Consider the following 21,493-nt stretch of genomic DNA (forward strand, 5'->3'; position numbering starts at 1 on the left):
TGGTAGCAATAATAATTTAGTGACCCAAGAAAGTTCTAAAAACACCCCAACAGTGGCTTTCTATATCAAGTTGCATTTATATCGTTCTTGTCTGAATCTTAAAACACAGAGCTTGAGGAAATTTTAACATTTTTTTATGTGCAATGATTTTGGCCCTAAGTATTAACAGTTTTTTCCTCTAGATGATGAGTGAGGCATATTTGTCTTGAAATTTGAAACTTGAAACTTGTTATTTGAAAGTGCATCCAGTTTTCAGTTCAGCTGTAGCATTAAACGTTAATTAACATTACTTTTTGAGCCAAACGATATTTTATCCATATTGTTTTTAAATTATTATTATTATTATTATTATTTTTGAGACAGAGTCTCCTTCTGTCGCTCAGGCTGGAGTGCAGTGATGTGATCCTGGCTCACTGTAACCTCCACCTCCTAGGCTCAAACAATTCTTGTGCTTCAGCTTCCCAAGTAGCTGGGACTACAAGTGCGAGCCATCATGCCTGGCTAATTTTTGTATTTTTTTGTAGAGACGGGGTTTCGCCATGTTGCTCAGGCTGATTGAGACAAACTTCTGAGTTCAAGTGATCCATCTGCCTTAGCCTCCCAAAGTACTGGGATTACAGGTGTGAGCTACCACATCTGGTCCCTTCCTTCCTTCCTTCCTTCCTTCCTTCCTTCCTTCCTTCCTTCCTTCCTTCTGAATGGCACATTCATGTTGTCATTTTTTTTGTATCAGATTATTTGGTATCTTGTATAACTGCCCCCGCTTAACACTGGAAAAGTTCCCAAATGAATTTTGTAGGTGTTCCTGACATTTTGATATCAAGAAACACTGCTAAACCAATGTCTAACATCAGATTAACACCAAGATTACATAAATTTTAAGAATTTTATTTTTATCTTAATAATATCTCAATGTCAAAAGGAGTGCAGAATTTATAATATAATAATAAAAAGACAACCCAGCTGTAAAAAATAAGTAAAGGATTTTAATAGTCATTTCTTCAAAGAAAATGTCAATAAGCACTTGAAAAGATGCCCAACATCATTAGTCATTAGGGAAATGCAAATCAAACAATTTTCAATCTGTGAATTATGTCATATGGGAATTATATCTCAATAAAACTGTTTTTGAAAAAAGGAGCCAGAATAAAAGGGCATTTGGGATGTCAAGAGAACCTTGAAAGCAACAGGTAACAGTCGAGGAAAGCAACAAAGGGAAAGCATATAGGCAGCAGGCTGCTTAGAAACCTCTGTCCTCTCATCTAGGTCTCCAGCATAATTCACCTGAGTTGTTTTTGAACAGCTTCACTTTCCAGTATCTCCATTTACAGTATGATCTAGGGCATAAGTAACTGGGCATACAAAAACATATAATTAAAGATATTTTATTCTGGAATTTTGTTTGTACTGCAGCGTTCATGTGTTTTACTAAGGATATATTTTGCTATTCTCTTGGCCTTTAAATGAAGTTATAATTTTAAAATATGCTGAAAATATAGCAGCTATGTATAAGAAAGAAGGTAGGAGTTTGGGTAAATTTTTCTAAACCCAGGCCAAGTAATTATTTATTTCCAGATTAGAGATTTGGGTCCCAGTTAATAAGGTATGTCTTTCTGTTTGTTTTTCAAATAATGTTAATACTGTTCTTTACATTTTATAGATTGCTTGCTGATGCCATTGTTCTTTTTACATCAAGTCAAGAGGAAGTTACTCTTGCTGTTACTCCACTGAATTTTTGCCTCAAGAGTTCTAATGAGGAATCAATGGGTAAGGATTTTATCTGAAATGGTGTTTTGATGGGTTATTACTTCCTGTCTCTCGATTACTAACCATACTGCAAATATTAGTGACATAATTTTATTCCTGTCTAAAAAGCAGTAAGATGTAGAAAGGTTGGAAAAAGTTTTAAGAGATCCAACAAGTTTAACACAATCAGCAATTAAAATATTTGGCTTTGAAATTCAGGGTGTTTTAAAATTAGGAGAGTGGGGCCAGGTGCTGTGGCTCACGCCTGTAATCCCAGCACTTTGGGAGGCTGAGACAGGTGGATTACCTGAGGTCAGGAGTTCGAGACCAGCCTGGCCAACATGGCGAAAACCCATCTCTATTAAAAATAAAAAAATTAGCTGGGCATGGTGGCTCAGGCCTGTAATCCCAGCTACTCAGGAGGCTGAGGTAGGAGAATCGCTTGAACCCGGGAGGTGGAGGTTGCAATGAGCCAAGATTGCGCCATTGCACTCCATTGCCTGGGCGACAGAGACTGTGACTCAAATAAAAGAAAAAAGAAAATTTGCTACGGTCTTTTGGCACAACAAGCTGTTTGAGACTCTTTGACCTTAGATAATATGTTTTTGGTGACAGCAGTAAGGAGAGGATACAAAGGAAAAGAACTATTATTTTAAAGTGAAAAACCAGTAGAACCAGGGCTTAAGTTGGGTCACATGACTTTTGTAGTGTTTGTGCCAGGTTCTGTTCTAAATAGTTTGCATTTATGAAGTCATTTGATCTTCATAACAACTCTAAGATGTATGTAGGTACTATTATTATCACCATTTTACATATGAAGAAATTAAAAGCATATATAAAGCACATATGAAGCAGTTGGACACTTTGGGAGGCTGAGGCAGAAGGATCACTTGAGGGGAGTTACCAGCCTTGGCAACATAGTGACACCTCATCTTTACAAAACATAAGAAAAATAGCCGGGGGGGGGGGGGGGGGGGGGGGGGGGGGGGGGGGGGGGGGGGGGGGGGGGGGGGGGGGGGGGGGGGGGGGGGAGCACTCACTACAAAAAAAAAAAAAAAAAAAAAAAAAAAAAAAAAAAAAAAAAAAAATAGCCAGACATGGTGGTGCACACCTGTAGTGTCAGCTACTTGGTAGGCTAAGGTGGAAGGATTGCTTGAGTCCATGAGTTTGAGGCTGCAGTGAGCCATGATTGTGCCACTGCACTCCAGCCCAGGCAAGACAGCAAGATCTTGTCTCAAAAAAAAAATTGAAGCACAGAGAAACTGTAGCTTGCCTGGTGTCACAAATTGCCTAGTGAAAGGGTCTGTTTTATGCACCATCATGCCATCTCTGAATAAAGATGGCCATTTAGTAGCCAGGAGAAGCTGTCCCTTGTGAGTAGCTTTCTAATGAAGTTATAGTTACAGTTGACTGGCAATCTAGTTGTTTAATCTTACTATTAAACTTCTTCTATGCTAGTATATTGGGAGTGACATGAGCCTTCTTGTTGGAGATGAATGTATATTTAAGACATTGTTTGATCCTTTAAAAAGTATATGATTTGGCTGGGCGCGGTGGCTCACGCCTGTAATCCCAGCACTTTGGGAGGCTGAGGCAGGCGGATCATGAGGTCAGGAGATCGAGACCATCCTGGCCAACATGGTGAAACCCTGTCTCTACTAAAATACAAAAAATTAGTGGGGCGTGGTGGTGCGCATCTATAGTCCCAGCTACTTGGGAGGCTGAGGCAGGGAATTAATCCCTTGAACCCGGGAGGTGATGGTTGCAGTGAGCCAAGATCACGCTACTGCACTCCAGCCTGGTGACAGAGCAAGACTCTGTCTACAATAATAATAATAATAATAATAATATATATGTATATATCACTCAATCTTTGTTCTTACTACTTATATAATTGATATTCATTGAAGAAAATTAAAAATACAAAAAAAATTTTTTAAGTCACCTGATATCCCACTATACAGAGATAAGCACTTTTAATAGTTGGGTGTATCTCTTTCTGTACTTTAGATCTCACAACAGGAGATTGACTGAAGATAATTAAATACTATGAAACTATTAAAAGTAACATTGGCCAGGTGCAATGGTTCACCCCTGTAATCCTAGTGCTTTGGGAGGCTGAGGCAGGATTGCTTGAGGCCAGGAGTTCAGACCAGCCTGGGCAACACAGCAAGATCCCATCTCTACAAAAATAAAAAATTAGCCAGGTATAGTGGCATGCACCTGCAGTCCATGCTGCAGAGCTGAGGCAAGGGGATCACCTGAGCTCAAGATTTCAAGGTTGCAAGTGAGCTATGATCATGCCACTGTATTACAGCCTGGGCAACAGAGTGAGACCCAGTCTCAAAAAAAATTAATGGGCCAGGCACGGTGGTTCATGCCTGTAATCCCAGAACTTTGGGAGGCCGAGGAGGGCTGATCACCTGAGGTCAGGGGTTTGAGACCAGCCTGGCCAACATGGTGAAACCCTTTGTCTACTAAAAATACAAAATTAGCTGGATGTGGTGGTGTGTGCCTGTAGTCCCAGTTACTCAGGGGGCTGAGGCAGGAGAATCGCTTGAATCTGGGAGGCGGACCTTGCAGTGAGTTGAGATCACACCACTGGACTCCAGCTTGGGCAACAGAGTGAGACTTCATCTCAAAAAAATAATAATAAAAAAATTAAAGTAATGTTATATGTGTATGTATAAATACATTCCTGTCTCTCTGAGGGTATGTATCAGAGAGGTTTAATGAAGCAATTTTGTAGTGGAAAACACAAAACATTGACAAACACACACACACACAAATAATTATAAAAATGTGCTTATTGACATAGAAAAATAGCCAAGATACATTATTGGGTAGATTATGAGATGGTATGTAGGGTAAGATCATACTTTGATTTAAAAATATGGCCAGGCGCAGTGGCTCACGCCTGTGATCCCAGTACTTTGGGAGGCCGAGGTGGGTGGATCACGAGGTCAGGAGATCGAGACCATCCTGGCTAACACAGTGAAACCCCATCTCTGCTAAAAGAAATACAAAAAATTAGCCAGGTGTGGTGGTGGGTGCCTGTAGTCCCAGCTACTCGGGAGGCTGAGACAGGAGAATGGCGTGAACCCGGGAAGCAGAGCGTACAGTGAGCCGAGATTGTGCCACTGCACTCCAGCCTGGGCAACATAGTGAGACTCCATCTCAAAAAAAAAAAAAAAGTTAAAAATGTACATGTAAGTGGCACATGCCTGTAGTCCCAGCTATTCAGAAGACTGAGGCAGAGGATCACTTGAGCCCAGGAGATCAAGGCTGCAGTGAGCTGTGATCATGCCACTGCACTCCAGCCTGGGCAACACAGCAAGACCCTGTCTCAAAAGGAAGAAAACAAAAAATTTATTAATTAACTTAGATAAGAAATCTGGTATTTAAACATAAACAGTTTGATTTATGTGAAATGGATTTATAGACCCTAAATCATTGGGGAGTTTAAGAGAAATGTAAAATATTAAATTTCTCTTTTGAACAAAGGCATTTAAAAATAGCATACAGATATCAGGTGGGGGAGTTAGGGTAGGTAGGGCAGGAGGAAATGGGATGGGATTTGGGAGACCAGAAAAATTCCTTTTTCCTCTAAATTCGTCTCTGGAACTAATTTTATTCTTTATTTTCCCATAATATTAAACAGATTTGAGCAATGCTGTGTACAGTGAGATGTTCGTTGGCTCAGATGAGTTTGACTTCTTTCAAATTGGAATGGACACTGAGATAACGTTTTGTTTCAAAGAATTGAAGGTAAATAAAGATTTGTATCAAATTCAAATTTTCACTGTAAGTTTTTATAAGGATTTTAAGTTTTTTTCTTCTTTTCTTTTTTCAGGGAATACTGACATTTTCAGAAGCTACACATGCTCCTATATCCATTTATTTTGATTTCCCTGGGAAGTAGGTCCTTGAGAATTTTTCTGAGCTTGTTTCTTTTGTTTTATATCAATAAGAAAACCATTTGGATCACTTTGAAATTAATTAACACCTCAGGAATACGTAAACTTTACTATTAATACTTATCAAACTAAAATTTTGAAAGATGCTAAAACATGGCATTTAAAATTTTATTTTTTCTTTTTTCAGACGGAGTCTCGCTCTGTCGCCCAGGCTGGAGTGCAGTGGCATGATCTCGGCTCACTGCAGGCTCCGCCTCCCGGGTTCAAGCAATTCTCCTGCCTCAGCCTCCCAAGTAGCTGGGATTATAGGCATCTACCACCATGCCTGGCTAATTTTTGTATTTTTGGTAGAGACAGGGTTTCACCATGTTGGCCAGGCTGGCCTCGAACTCCTGATTTCAAGAGATCCACCGGCCTCAGCCTCCTAAAGTGCTGGGATTACAGGCGTGAGCCACAGCACCCGGCCTACTGTTTTTTTTTTTTTTTTTTTTTTTTTTTGAGATGGAGTTTCGCTTTTGTTGCCCAGGCTGGGGTGCAATGGTACAATCTCAGCTCACTGCAACCTCCGTCTCCCAGGTTCAAGTGATTCTCCTGCCTCAGCCTCCTGAGTAGCTGGGATTACAGACATGTGTCATCACGCCCAGCTAATTTTTTTTTTTTTTGTATTTTTAGTAGAGATGGGGTTTCTCCATGTTGGTCAGGCTGGTCTCAAACTCGCAACCTCAGATGATCCGCCCGCCTCAGCCTCTCCTGTTTCTTTTTAGTCCAGAATTAAGTATCATTTCTAATGTGTTTCTAATGTCCATCAGAAAATGAGTGTCACTGTTGCTCTGACTTGGCTTTTTTAGACCTCTGGCTTTAAGTATTGATGATATGTTAGTGGAAGCTAACTTTATTTTGGCCACATTAGCTGAGGAACCAAGTAGAGCATCTTCACCACAGTCACTGTGTCTTTCACAGAAACGAAAAAGGTAAGACTGTTTTAACTTCTTTATTACTTGGGACAAGCCATCATAATCTTATTTTGAAATAATTCACTGCTATTCACTTAGGAAACAACTGAGGAGTGAAATATTAGATAACAAATTTTGACTGAATACGGAAGAGCTGTAGTGAAACTTACCTGGAGCATAGAAACATCACCAATCTCGTGTCAGATATTTGCTTTTTCTGTTCTGACCAGAATTGAACAAGACTGTCTGGTTTATCTGTGTTGTTTCCCAGAACTGAATTCCAATTTTTAGTTTTTGTTGCTGTTGTTGTTGTTGTTGTTATTGTTTTAGACAAGGTCTCACTCCCATTGCCCAGGCTTGAGTGCTGTGGCGCAATCTCAAGTCACTGCAGCCTCCATTTCCCTGGCTCAAGTGATCCTCCCACCTCAGCCTCCCAAGTAGCTGGGACTATAGGCATGTGCCACCACACCCAGCTAATTTTTTGTATTTTTTTTGTAGAGACAGGGTTTCACCATGTTGCCCAGGATGGTCTCAAACTTCTGGGCTCAAGCCATCCACCTGCCTCAGCCTCCCAGAGTGCTGGGATTACAGGTGTGAGTCACCACATTGGACCTTTAGTTGTTTTTTTTGTTTTTTTTTTTTTAGGGGTAACATAGTGTTTTCACAAGAAAGTCTATATTCACTTCCTAGAACTTTTGCTCAGATATAGGGATAGCCATTGCTTTCTTGCTTTTTTTTTTGTTTTTGTGACAGAGTCTCACTGTGTTGTCCAGGCTAGAGTGCAGTGGCACAATCTCGGCTCACTGAAACCTCCAACCCCTGGGTTCAAGCACTTCTCCTGCCTCAGCCCCCCTAGTAGCTGGGATGACATGTGTGCACCACCACGCCTGGCTAATTTTTGTATTTTTAGTAGGGACGGGGTTTCACTATGTTGGTCAGGCTGGTCTCGAACTCCTGACCTTGTGATCCGCCCGCCTCAGCCTCCCAAAGCGCTGGGATTACAGGTGTGAGCCACTGCGCCTGGCTTTTTTTTCTTTCTTAATTTCTTTTCTTTTGGGGGAAGAATGATGCTTTATTGTAAAAGTTATTTCAGAAAATTTGGAAAATAGAGAAAAGTACAAAGAAGAAAATAAAACTTACTCGTAATTGCATCACCCAGAGATAGCCAAACACTCTGGCTCACTGCATTTTCTTTCAGACTTAATTTTGTGTATACTTGTATTTTCAAATTTTTAAAAAAAATTTTTTGAGACAGGGTCTCACTCTGTCACCCAGGCTGGAGTGCAGTAGCACAGTCATGGCTCATCATAGTCTCAACCTCCCAGGCTCAAGCATTCCACCTCAGCCTCCTGAGTAGCCAGGACTACAGGCACCTGCCACCACACCCAGCTAATTCTTGTGTTTTTTGTAGAGATTGGGTTTTACCATGTTGCCCAGGCTGGTCTCTTAACTCCTGGGCTCAAGCAGTCTGCCTGTCTCAGCCTCCCAGAGTGCTAGGATTACAGATGTGAGCCACTGCACCCGGCCTATCCTTGTATTTTAAAATGAGATTAGGATCATAGAGCATATGCGGTTTTGGTATTAACGGGTATGTTTCAATATCACTGATAATGACTTGAAAACATGATTCTTTTTTTTTTTTTGAGTCAGAGTCTCGCTTTGTCACCCAGGCTGGAGTGCAGTGGCACCATCTCAGCTCATTGCAACCTCCGCCTCCTGGGTTCAAGCAGTTCTCTGCCTCACCCTCCAGAGTAGCTGGGATTACAGGTGCCTGCCACCATGCCCGGCTAATTTTTTTGTATTTTTAGTAGAGACGAGGTTTCACCATCTTGGCCCTGCTGGTCTTGGACTCCTGACCTCGTGATCCACCCCTTCTTGGCCTCCCAAAGTGTTGAGATTACAGGCGTGAGCCACTGTGCCCGGCCGAAAACATGATTCTTAATGACTGTACACAATTTTATCATATAGATGTATAGCAATTTACTTGACTTTTCCCCTAACTTGCTCCTGTTACCATATCACAAGATATTCTATGCACAGAGTTGCTTTACTGAAAGATTTGTCTGTCAAGAGAACTTATAAATGACCATATATATAAATTTTAACTTGCAACAATTTAGTTCCATGTATTTCAATATATTCCCTAATCCAGTGCTGTCACTGTCATCCCATATTGTCCTAGTTATATAAAAAATACATTTCACAATAAACAGTTCATTCATTTAATGCCTATTAATACCTCAGGTCAGATCTGATTGAAAAAAAGGCTGGCAAAAATGTAACTGGCCAGGCCCTGGAATGTATTTCAAGAAAAGCAGCACCAAGAAAGCTTTATCCTAAGAAGACTCTCACAAACATATCTGCATTGGAAAACTGTGGAAGCCCTGCAATGAAAAGAGCGGATGGAGATGTCAGTGAAGTATCAGAAAGCAGTGTCAGCAACACAGAGGAAGTGCCAGGGTCTCTGTGTCTCAGAAAGGTAAAAGAAAAGCGTTGAGATTCAACCACATCTCAGTCAAGAATTCTCATCTGTCTCCCTTTGCAGTCTTCCTCCCCAATCCCCACCCGGCCATGTTCTGAAAATTGATTTTCTTATTTTTTGATATGGGAAAAGTGAAGCTAGTCTGAATTATAGAATGAAGAAAAGTCTCAGAGAAAAGTCTGATTTACAGAATATCAATAGAAAATAGTTAAATTGTTCAGTCAGTAATTTCTAACAAAGGATATTCAAGTAGAGATTTGGGTCACTTGTTTCTGAGAATAAATTATCATTGTTTATGGTATATTCTATCTTGAATAACAATAATATGCTGAGGTCATATAAATAATTTGTTTCCTAAAATGTTTCCTTCTAATTTTACTTTTCAAATTTGTTTGGTAAATCTTGTATTCATAATAGTACAAACGTAAATTTCATCCCAACAAATATCACAAATTCCTTCATAATGGAGTCCCAGTTAATAACATCTTATTCTATAAGATAGATGATAAGCTTCACAGAATGCTGTAGTGTTAAACCTTATGAAATCTACTGAAATGAAGGTAAGCAATATATTAGAAACTGAAGTATCTCAAATATTGATAATCCTAATTTTACTTGTTTAATGTTTTGTTCAAGCTTGTTTTGCTGTTGTTATTGTTGGTTTGGAGATATGAATTTCTTAGTTAGAATTAGAAATTTGAAAGCAAAAATAATATTTTTGAAAGTTACCATCACCATCTTGGCTAGGTGCAGTGGCTCACGCCTGTAACCCCAGCCCTTTAGAAGGCCAACGAGGGAAGATCTCTTGAGGCCACGAGTTCAAAACCAGCCTAAGCGACAGAGTGAGACCCCATCTCAACAAAAATTTAAATATTAGCCAGATGTGGTGGCTGTAGACCTAGCTGCTGAGGAGGTTGAAGTGGGAGGATCTCTTGAGCCCAGTAGCTCAAGGCTTCAGTGAGCTATGATCGCACAACTGCACTCCAGCCTGGGCAACAGAGTGAGACCCTGTCTCTTAAAAAAATAAAAAAATTCACCATATTATGCTGTATATGACTTTTAGGGGAGAATTTGATTAGTAAACTGGACTTAGTTTGATACCATAGGTGTTTATTGAGTACTTGTTATATGCCCAACACTTAGGGCAATTTTCTCTTCCTGTATGTTACTAAGTTGGCCATAAAGTGAAAACTGAAATCTGTGTTCTCATTGTACAAAAGCATTGTCCCCTCCTATTTTTCTGGTCACACATATTGTGCTTACTTTTTCACAGGCAACAACAGAAATCATTTTCCTGCTGCTTCAGGTCCCTGAAATTCACTAAGATTGCCAGTTTCTTTGCTAGAGAAAATGACATTTAGAACTTTAAGCTCCGTGAGCACCATTACAGCACCCTTTACTCCAAATTTCCTACTGTGTCACCAAATTCTTGAAAGAAGGCTCTATTTTTAAAGGGAATTATTTGCCTTAATGTGGCAAACTCCTGCAAAGCTGAAATTACATTATGGGTAAATGATGTAGACCCTTATCATATTCTGCCTGAAATTCCATGGGCTTCCTGCCGTCCTCTGTGCCTCTGTTCTCCTTCACCCTGCTTCTCTTCCACAGTATACTCATAGATTTTTGTCCAAACCTGAGGTCTACAGTGAGGCCCAGGGGTTCAGAGCCCTGGCTCTAGAGTTCACATGCCAAGGTTCAAACCTCTCTCTTACCACGTATTAACTGTGTAACTTGGACAAGTTATTTATTTTGCCTTCAGTTTCCTTAGTAAAATGGGGGTAATAATAATTATGCCCACTAAATGGAATTGTAAAAATTGAGCTAAAGATGTAACAGGCACATGGTCAGTGCTTGATAAAATTTAGTTATTGGCTGGGCACAGTGTCTCATGCCTGTAATCCCAGCACTTTGGGAGGCAGAGGTGGGCAGATCACCTGAGGTCAGGAGTTCAAGACCAGCCTGGCCAAGATGGTGAAACCCTGTCTCTACTAAAAATACAAAAATAAGCTGGGCGTGTTGGTGGGCGCCTGTAATCCCAGCTACTCAGGAAGCTGAGGCAAGAGGATCACTTGAATCCGGGAGGCGGAGGTTGCAGTGAGCCGAGATTGCGCCATTGCACTCTAGCCTGTGCGACAGAGCAAGACTCCGTCTCAAAAAGAAAAAAATTATTGTTGTTACTTACCACTCTCTTGCTTTTAAAACTCTTAGATTGGCCGGGCGTGGTGGCTCATGCCTGTAATCCCAGCATTTTGGGAGGCCAAGGTGGGCAGATCACAAGGTCAAGAGATCGAGACCATCCTGGCCAACAGGGTGAAACCCCGTCTCTACTGAGAATACAAAAATTAGCCAGATATGGTTGGCCAGGCTGGTCTCAAACTTCTGGCCTCAAATGATCTGCCTGCCTCGGCCTCCCAAAGTGCTGGGATTACAGGCATGAGTCACTGTGCCTGGCCTCCACATTTAATATTCAATATAACAGTACAATGATCATTTCACTGAACAAAAATAAGAAAATACAAATAGGAGATAATCACTTCAAATATTTTGATTATTGCTCTGCCTTTAAGATTTTCTTCTTTTTATTTATTTGTTTTTTTTAGACGGAGTTTCACTTTCACCCAGGCTGGATTGCAATGGTGCAATCTTGGTTCACTGCAACCTCCACCTCCCGGGTTCAAGCGATTCTCCTGCCTCAGCCTCCTGAGTAGCTGGGAATACAGGCGCCCACCACCACGCCCGGCTAATTTTTTTGTATTTTTTTAGTAGAGACAGGGTTTCACCGTGTTGGCCAGGATGGTCTCGATCTCCCGACCTCAGGTGATCCGCTCGCCTTGGCCTCCCAAAGTGCTGGGATTACAGGCGTGAGCCACTGTGTCTGGCCAATTTTTGTATTTTTAGTAGAGACGGGGTTTCACCGTGTTGCCCAGGCTGGTCTCAAACTCCTGACCTCAAGTGATCCACCCTTCTTGGCTTCCCAAAGTGCTGGGATTACAGGTATGAGCCACTGCACCCAGCCCGCTTTGTCCTTTACCTTGACATTTTAGTAGAATGTCCTAACTTTGGGTTTTTTCTGTGTTTCCTCATGATTAAATTAAAACTATGTATTTTTGGTAGAATTCAACAGAGTAATAATGTTGGGTTCTCTTTTATCTGGAGGCACAGGTTGATTTTTCTCCGTATTGGTGGTGTTAATTTCTATCATATGGTCAAGGTGGTGTCTGCCGGCTCTCTACTATATAGTTACTGTTTTTCTGTTAGTAACTAGTAAGTATTTTGTGGAGAGATACTTTGATACTATGTCTTACTCTGTTGCCTAGGCTGGAGTGCAGTAGCATGATCTCGGCTCACTGCAACCTCTGCCACTCGGGTTCAAGTGATTCTCCTGCCTCAGCCTCTGGAGTAGCTGGGATTACAGGCGCCTGTCACCACACCTGGCTAATTTTTGTAGTTTTTAGTAGAGACAGGGTTTCACCATCTTGGCCAGGCTGGTCTTAAACTCCTGACCTCGTGATCCACCCGCCTTGGCCTCCCAAAGTGCTGGGATTATAGGCGTGAGCCACTGCACCCAGCCTGTTTCTTGTTGTTGTTGTTGTTTGTTTGTTTAATTATCTATTGATGCTTGTTTGTCAGAAAGTTATTACTATGATGTTTACAAAACGGCGATTTTTCTATTTTTTTGTGTATTTATTAGATGGAAACCCACTTTAAGAAAGAACTTTGCTTTCTCCGCTATGTGTTATATCACATATATATGATTTATTTCACTGTGTACTCTTGGACCTTCATTTTATTCTGTGGATTATAATCCATTACTGTCACTACTCATTTTGTTGCTCCTTACTCTTTTGGAACCTTCAGGTATTCCTGGCTTATCGTGTACTCCCCCTGCCCCAGCTCTGGAATCAGCTGTTTCTTCCAGGAGCCCTGGTTCCTTTTATTGGAGTTGGTATATAGAGACCAGCTTCTGGGTGCTAGGTGTGCTCTTTTATATGAGGGTTTCATTGCTTCTGGGCCCTCTCAGGTGGTAGAGCTAGAAATTATATGTATGCATTAACATGTATACATATATTGATCTGTTATTATGTCTGTTTATATACATGCATTAAAACCTGTGAATTCATATTGATTCCTCTGATTCATTCCAGCACCATAGGGTTCATGCAATTCTCCCCCTTTCCTTATTTGAAACTCTTTGATAATGAGAAACTTATCTCTTATCCACTAGATACTAACTTACTGTAAATCCCAGAATGCATAATTTCAGAAGTTCTAACTCATACTCCTGTGAAAAATCTACTAAGAGTACAGTATTTGTAAACATTCTTGTCTTTAAAGTATTCAAAATATGTTTTTCAAGGTTACTTAGCTTCGTTCTTTTCTTCCCCCACTTAGATTTCAGTATGGTGATGTTAATCATTTGTAATACAGTTAGCTTCATTTGTTTGTTTGTCTTCCATTTTGGTTCTCCCCAAATCCTTGTTGATTTTATTTATTTGCTGCTTTGAGTGCTGAACCATTAACATGGTCCTAAAAGTCAGAACTATATAAAGCAGTGTTACTTCCTCTCTCTTTTCTACTCTGTGCCACAGCCCCTTATAGAGAATAAATCTCGTTAGTTTCTTTCCTTTTTTTTTTTTTTTGAGATGGAGTCTTGCTGTTTTGCCCAGGCTGGAGTGCAGTGGTGTGATCTCGGCTCACTGCGACATCTGCCTCCCTGGTTCAAGCAATTCTCATGCCTCAGCCTCCCGAGTAGCTAGGATTACAATTGTGCACCACCACACCCAGCTAATTTTTGTAGACACGTGGTTTCATCATTTTGGCCAGGCTGGTCTCGAACTCTTGATCTCAGGTGATCCATCTGCCTTGGCCTCCCAAGGTGCTAGCTAGAATTATAGGCATGAGCCACCGTGCCTGCCGTAGTTTCTCATTTATCATTTCTGTGTTTCTTTTTGCACAAATGAGCAGATACATACACATTTTCTTCTTTTTTTCTTACACTATAAATTCAGTTTTCCACTTTGCTTTTTGCACCTGAGAGCATGTACTAGAAATCACTACATCCTGGGTTCTTTTTTCCCCCTAACAGCTGCATTGTATTTCACATGTGAATGTACCATAGTTAATTCAACCATTCTCCTATATCTGGGCATTTAGATTCCTTCACCAGTATTTTATTTACACTTACAAACAAAGCTGCAATGAATAACCTTTTACACATATATTTTTATATCATCAGAGGTGTATTTTCAAGGTAAATTCCTAAAAGTGGGACCGCTGGTTCACAAGGTGAATGCAGATGTAGTTCTGTGAGGTTCTGCCAGATTCCTCTCCAGTTATGCCACTTTGCATTCCCTGCAGTAGTGGAGTGCCCATTTCCCCACAGCCTGGCAAGCAGCATGTGTTGTCAAACTTTAAATTTTTTTTTTTTTTGCCAAACTGATAGTTGAGAAATGGTTATCTCAGTATGGTTTTAATTTGCATTTCTCTAATTGTGAGTGAAGTTGAACATCTTTTCACGTGTTTAAAGACCATTTTATAATTTTTGTGAATTGTTTATTCATGTCTCTTCCCATTTTTCTATTGAGTATTTGTAAGCATTCTTTATATAGATAGGAATACTAGCCCTGTATCTGTGATAAATGGTGCATTTATTTTTTCCCACTTTATCAGTTGTGTTTTAAGGGGTTTTTTTGCCATGCAAAAATCTTTCATTTTTTCTTTCTTCAAATTTTTCATTTTATGTAGTCTAATTTATACTATTTAAAAATTGTCAGTGGACTTTTGAGTCAGTAGTTAGAAAGCAAGCTTTTCCCTACGTGGAGTTAAAAGAGGAATTTACCCATGTTTTCATCTAGAACTTGTGGGATTTCATTTTTTCATATTTACATCCTGAGCCATTTGGAGTTTCTCTTCTTGCGCATGGCATGAAATACAGATCTAATTGTATCTTTTTCAAAATGGCTTCCCAGCTATCCCAGAAGCACTTATTATAAAGTCTGCCTTTGCCCTAGTGATTTGAAGGTCCTTTTTATCATATATTAAATTTCTTTTTGTATTTTGAGCCACTTGTGGACTTTGTTTTCTGTTCTGCTGATCCATTTGTCTTTTCATGTGTCTGGACCACACTGTACATTAGCTTCAGAGTATGTTTTAGTGTCTGGTATGGTTTGTCTTTGTGGCAGTGTTCTCTTGGCTGTTCTTGAAGGCTTGTTTGTTTGTTTGTTTGGAGACAGAGTCTCACTCTGTCGCCCAGGCTGGAGTGCACCAGTGCAATCTTGGCTCATTGCAACCTCCGCCTCCCGGGTTCAAGTGATTCTCCTGCCTCAGACTCCTGGGTAGCAGGGATTACAGGTGCACGCCACCACATCCAGTTAATTTTTGTATTTTTAGTAGAGATGGGGTTTCACCATGTTGGTCAGGCTGGTCTTGAACTCCTGGCCTCAGGTGATCTGCCTGGCTCGGCCTCCCAAAGTTCTGGGGTTACAGGCATGAGCCACACTGCACCCAGCCAGGTTTATTTTAAATTTGAACTTTAATATCAACTTATCTTTTCCATAAAAAATTTATTCAAATTTTCAGGCTGGGTGCTGTGGCTCACGCCTGTAATCCTAGCACTTTGGGAGGCCAAGGCAGGCGGATCACTTGAGTTCAAGACCAGCCTGGCCAACATGGTGAAACCCTGTCTCTACCGAAAATACAAAAATTAGCCAGGCATGGCGGTGGGCGCCTGTAATCCCAGCTACCCAGGAGTCTGAGACAGGAGAATCACTTGAACTAGGGAGGCAGAGGTTGCAGTGAGCCGAGATCGCGCCATTGAACTCCAGCCTGGGCGACAGATCGAGACTCTGTCTCAAAACAAACAAAATTATTCAGATTTTCTTAAATTTGTTAACTTGGGGAAAACTGACATTTTCATCCTTTTCAGAGATAGGCGATGTATTTCCATTTCTTTTAAGTCTACTTTTGTCTTTCAGGGGTGTTTTAATGTTCCCCTTGTATAGATTTTGTGCATTTACTTTTTTATCTTATTTATTTTTTGAGACAGGGTCTTGCTCTCTCATCCAGGCTGGAGTGCATTGGTGCGATCTCAGCCCACTGCAACCTCCACCTTCCAAGCTCAAGTGATCTTCCCATCTTACCTTCTCAAGGAGCTGGGACTACAGACACATACCACCACACCCAGCTAATTTTTTGTAATTTTTTTTTTTTGCAGAGACAGGATTTTGCCATGTTTTCCAGGCTAGTCTCCAACTCCTGGGTACAGGCAATCCTCTTGCCTTGGCCTCCCAAAGTGCTGAAATTACAAATGTGAGCCACTGTGCCTGGCCTGTATATTTATTACTAAGTTTATTCCTAAATAATCTTTGTTGCTACTGTACGTGGGGTTTTCCCTACCATTATTTTCTCTGCCTATTGTGTATGTGAAGACTATTGTTTTTTGTGTGTTAATTTTATATCCTGCTACCTTGCTGAATTATGTTATTGTTTACATTAATCATTGATTGTCTCAGGTTTTCTAGGCATACTATCTATCATTGTATATAGAAATTATTTTATTCTTTAATGCCTCCAATTGATCTCTTCAACTGCATTAAGTAATAACCTCTGGTATGATGCTGCGTAACAGTGGAATGAGGGAGCTCCTTTTTTAGTTCCTGGTCCTAGTGGAAAGGTGTGGCACACGCTTTTGTGTTTTACTTTTGCTCGTGCTGTTGTTCCTACACCCTGGGGTGGTCATATTTCTTTCTTCTCTACCTTTCAAACTTTTAATTTTATTTTTTACCCACACTACACAGATGTAGCCCTTTCAAACTTTTATCCACCTTCAAGGCCTGGCTCAAATGACACCTCCTTTTGAAGCCTTCTAATTCTAGTCAGAGCATTTTGTTCATCCTATTCATTTGTTATTTTTTAATTTTTTTTTTTTTGAAATGGAGTTTTCGCTCTGTTGCCCAGGCTGGAGTGCGGTGGTGCTATCTTGGCTCACTGCAACCTCCGCCTCCCAGGTTCAAGCGATTCTCCTGCCTCAGCCTCCCGAGTAGCTGGGATTACAGGTGCCTGCCACCACACCCAGCTAACTTTTGTATTTTTAGTAGAGACAGAGTTTTACCACGTTGACCAGGCTGGTCTTGAACTCCTTACCTCAGGTGATCCACTCTCCTCAGCCTCCCAAAGTGTTGGGATTACAGGCGTGAGCCACTGCGCCTGGCCCTATTCCTTCGTTATTCTGTCACATGATAATTCATTATGTGTGCTCTTACACCACCACTAGGCAGAGTAGGAGCTCCCCGAGGGCAGGCCTGAATCTTACCTCTGTGTTCCTAGTGCAGAGGCCAGGAATTGGCACAGCTTCAGCCCTGGCTTGGGATATCCTCGGGTGACATCACAGAATTCCAAAATGAAATCAATTTTAATTCACTTTATTTTTAAAAAGAAGTATATGCTAGTTGTGCTAGTATATGCTGGTTGTGCTAGTTTTTAGTTGTGCTTTATTTTTAAAAAGAAGTATATACTAGTTTGAAAGAGGATTTTCAAAATTAAATGATAGATATCACCATATTCTAAACAATGACCAGTGGCTTTTTCTGCTGTGGATTTTTTTTTCTTTTCTATTTGAGTCAAAATCTTACTGTATCGCCCAGGCTGGAGTGCAGTGGCACGATCTTGGCTCACTGCAACCTCCGCCTCCTGGGTTCAAGCGATTCTCCTATATCAGCGTCCCAAGTAGCTGGGATTACAGGCATATGCCACCACTCCCAGCTAATTTTTGTATTTTTTGGTAGAGATGGGGTTTTACTGTGTTGCCCAGGCTGGTCTCAAACTCCTGACCTCAAGTGATCTGCCCACCTTGGCCTCCCAAAGTGCTGGGATTACAGGTGTGAGCCACTGCACCTGGCCACGTCCAGCTAATTTTTGTATTTTTTTGGTAGAGCCAGGGTTTCACTGTGTTGGCCAGGCTGGTCTCGGACACCTGACCTCAGGTGATCCACCTCCCTTGGCCTCCCAAAGTCTGGGATTACAGGCATGAGCCACCGCGCCTGGCCTGCTGTGGATTTTTTATTAAGTTTAAACCAGAAGTTATACACAGCTCTCAGGGGCATCAAAATAGGGACAATATGTATATTAGTAAAAAAAAAAAAAAAAAGATTTTATAATTCTCTTCTTACCCAACTCATATTGGACTTGAAGTTAATTTCTGGTTGCATGGGTGTTCTCAAGCTTCCTCCATTAGATTACTAGACATGGAGAAGGACCCCATTATCCAGCCATATGAGACTTACAGGCTGAAGGTTGGGACAAGGGAGGGTAGCAAATAGCATTTACTCTAAGCCAGTAGCAAATTCAGGGCAGCTCTCAAAGATTAAAGAAAACCTCAGCTTTCAAGTCTCATATAGCACCACAAACATTATCAAGAGCTATTTGCACGTGATGATATACACTGAACAGACACAGGTGCTATATTTAGGTCTTTTCTAGCCTTAGGTTCTTGACCTTGGTGAAGACTAGACTCTTTAGAGGCAATTGAAACCATGCCTCCAATTGGCCAGGCACGGTGGCTCATGCCTGTAATCCCAGCACTTTGGGAGGCCGAGATGGGCGGATCACGAGGTCAGGAGATCAAGACCATCCTGGCTAACACAGTGAAACCCTGTCTCTACTAAAAATACAAAAAATTAGCTGGGTGTGGTGGCGGGCACCTGTAGTCCCAGCTACTTGGGAGGCTAAGCCAGAGAATGGTGTAAACCCGGGAGGCGGAGCTTGCAGTGAGCCGAGATTGCGCCACTGCACTCCAGCCTGGGCTACAGAGCGAGACTCTGTCTCAAAAAAAAAAAAAAAAAAAAACCCATGCCTCCAATTATGGCCAGATCAGTATGTTAGTTTCCCAATGACCCTTTAACAAATTGCCACAAATTTAGTAGCTTGAAACAACATGAATTGAGTATCTTACAGTTGTGAAGGTCGGAAGTCCTAATTGGGTCTCAATGGGCTAAAATCAAGGTGTCATCAGAGCTGTGTTCCCTTCAGGAGACTCTGGGGGAGAATCTGCTTTCTTGCCCTTTCCAGCTTCTAGAGAAGCTTTGTAGTCCTTTTCCAGCTTCAAAATCAGCAACGGCCGTTTTTTCCACACAGCCGCACTCTGACCTTAACTCTTCTGTCTCCCTCTTCCATTTCTATGGATCACTGTGATTACATTGGGCCCACCTGGCTATTCCACATCAGCAATTAGAAACCTTCATTCCAACTGCTATCTTAATTCCTCTTTGCAGTGTGACATAACATCTTCAGAGGTTCATGGGCTTAGTACATGGACTTCTGGGAACCATTATGCTGCCTACCACAGCCTGTATCACAGCTATCTGGGGAGCAGGTTCAACAGCTGCAAGGCAAGCCTTGCAGAGGGCATCTTCACCTTCTGAGATGTGAGGATGACCCAAGAACAGGGCTCACTCATTTGTTCTCTTGTGGTACTGTGCAGCTCCAAGTATTTCTTGAGAGCTGTGTCCTAGACAGCCATGTGAGGGATACTACAGTGAACAAAATAAACAAGCTTCCTGAACTTGTTTAGAGACTAGAGCGGGTATCAGGTATCGGGACTAGGGTATAGGTATAACATGACTAAATATATAATTTTTAAAAGGCTGTGTTCAGTTCAATAAAGGAGAAGTTCAGGGTGCTTGGAGAAGATTTAATGGTATGTACTGCCTTAATCCAGGTCAGAACGTCTTCCCCTTGAAACTGGTGTTTGAGCTGAGCTGAAAAGGATGAGGGCTTGGGAGTGGGAGTAGAGCTCAGGGAGGGCGGCCTGTGCAAAGGCCCCAGCAGGGGAGGGAGCCTGGGGATTTGAAGGAGCTGAGGGATGGCCACTGTGGTTGGAGATCAGAGCCAGAGGGAGACAGTGGCACAAGGGGAGGCTAGAGTGCTTGGTAAGAGCCAGATCATGCTGGAGAGTCCTGGAAGCTGTGCAAGCGGCCAAAGTAGCTGGGTATTTAAAATATTTGAATGGCTTTACCTGGGAGGGCTGACAGACTGAATGTTGACCAGATGACTTTAGCCGCTAGTGTTATATGAAAAACGGGCTTCAGTGAGGCAATAGTCACCCAATTGTGGCATCTGAGAGATGGTGATTACTTAGATGAGAAGTGGAGAGAGGCAGCTGAAATAGTTCATTTAGGAGCCAAAACTGGCAGGACTTGGTGATGGATTGGTTATGGGGGTTAAGGAAAAAGGTATCCAGGGAGGTCTTAGGTTTGGAGAAGTAGATTCAGGGCTTAGTAAGATCATGAATTCAGTTTTGGATATGTTAAGGGAATGCTAATTGCATGTAGCGGGTAAAGACCCACAGTGCCACCCACCATCTTCCTCCCTGCAGGACAGCTCTACACCAAAGACTCATAAGGCCTCAAATGGCAGCAGCGCTGAGGTTAAGAAACCCAGGTTCAGAGGCTGCTTAGAAGAGGGCAAGCCGGCTGAGCTGAGAGCAGCCAGGAGAGTGCGGCATGAGAAAGATGTGTCAGAGTGAATATCAAGTGGGGAGGACTGGAAATGGGTCCTGACTTTAAGGATGTGGTAAATTCTGTTGACCATAAGTTTTTGTGATATGGGGGTCAGTGAGGGAGAAGTTTTTTTTGTTGTTTGTTTGTTTGAGACAGTCTTGCTCTGTTGCCCAGGCTGGAGTGCAGGGGCACGATCTCGGCTCACTACAACCTCCACCTCCCGGGTTCAAGTGATTCTTGTGCCTCAGACTCCCAAATAGCTGGGATTACAGGCATGCATCACCATACCCAGCTAATTTTTTGTATTTCAGTAGAGACAGGGTTTCACCATGTTGCTCAGGCTGGTCTCGAACTCCTGGGCTCAGGTGATCCACCCGCCTTGGCCTCCCAAAGTGCTGGGATTACAGGTGTGAGCTACCACGCCGGGCCTGGAGAAGCTTTTTTTAAGTAAAGAGTAGGAGAATGAGAAGATGGAGACAGTGGGTGTAGACAGCTCTACAATTAGAGATAAAGCAGTAACTGAAGGGGGAAATGGGAAGAGGTTAGGCTATTTGTTTATTTATTTAGAGACAGAGTTTCGCTCTTGTTGCCCAGGCTGGCAGTGGCTCAATCTCAGCTCACTGCAACCTCCGCCTCCCAGGTTCAAGTGATTCTCCTGCCCCAGCCTCCCTAGTAGCTGGGATTACAGGTGCCTGCCACCACACCCAGCTAATTTTTTGTATTTTTAGTAGAGACAGGGTTTCACTATGTTGGCCAGGCTGGTCTCAATCTCCTGACCTCAGGTGATCCACCTGCCTCAGCCTCCTAAAGTGCTGGGATTGCAGGCGTGAGCCACCGTGCCTGGCTATTTCTGTATTTTAAAGATAAGAAGACTGGGCCCAGTGGCTCATGCCTGTAATT

At 41.9% G+C, this 21,493-nt stretch overlaps 1 protein-coding gene across 10 annotated transcripts in view; it reads left to right on the top strand.

The window, feature by feature from the left end:
* RAD9B (RAD9 checkpoint clamp component B) overlaps positions 1 to 21,493 on the top strand; it is a 36,809-nt gene that overhangs the window by 11,161 nt on the left and 4,155 nt on the right. For 9 of the 10 annotated variants that reach the window (XM_012509916.2, XM_012509915.2, XM_003279682.2 and 6 more), the window contains 5 exons: positions 1,661 to 1,767; positions 5,408 to 5,514; positions 5,600 to 5,664; positions 6,512 to 6,634; positions 8,861 to 9,095. In XM_012509916.2, coding sequence (XP_012365370.1) covers positions 1,661 to 1,767; positions 5,408 to 5,514; positions 5,600 to 5,664; positions 6,512 to 6,634; positions 8,861 to 9,095 — 637 coding nt within the window. The remainder of the gene's footprint in view (positions 1 to 1,660; positions 1,768 to 5,407; positions 5,515 to 5,599; positions 5,665 to 6,511; positions 6,635 to 8,860; positions 9,096 to 21,493) is intronic. The other variant, XM_030821375.1, reaches the window with a different exon arrangement.

This window comes from Nomascus leucogenys, chromosome 10 (assembly GCF_006542625.1).
Source record: "Nomascus leucogenys isolate Asia chromosome 10, Asia_NLE_v1, whole genome shotgun sequence".
NCBI lineage: Eukaryota > Metazoa > Chordata > Mammalia > Primates > Hylobatidae > Nomascus > Nomascus leucogenys.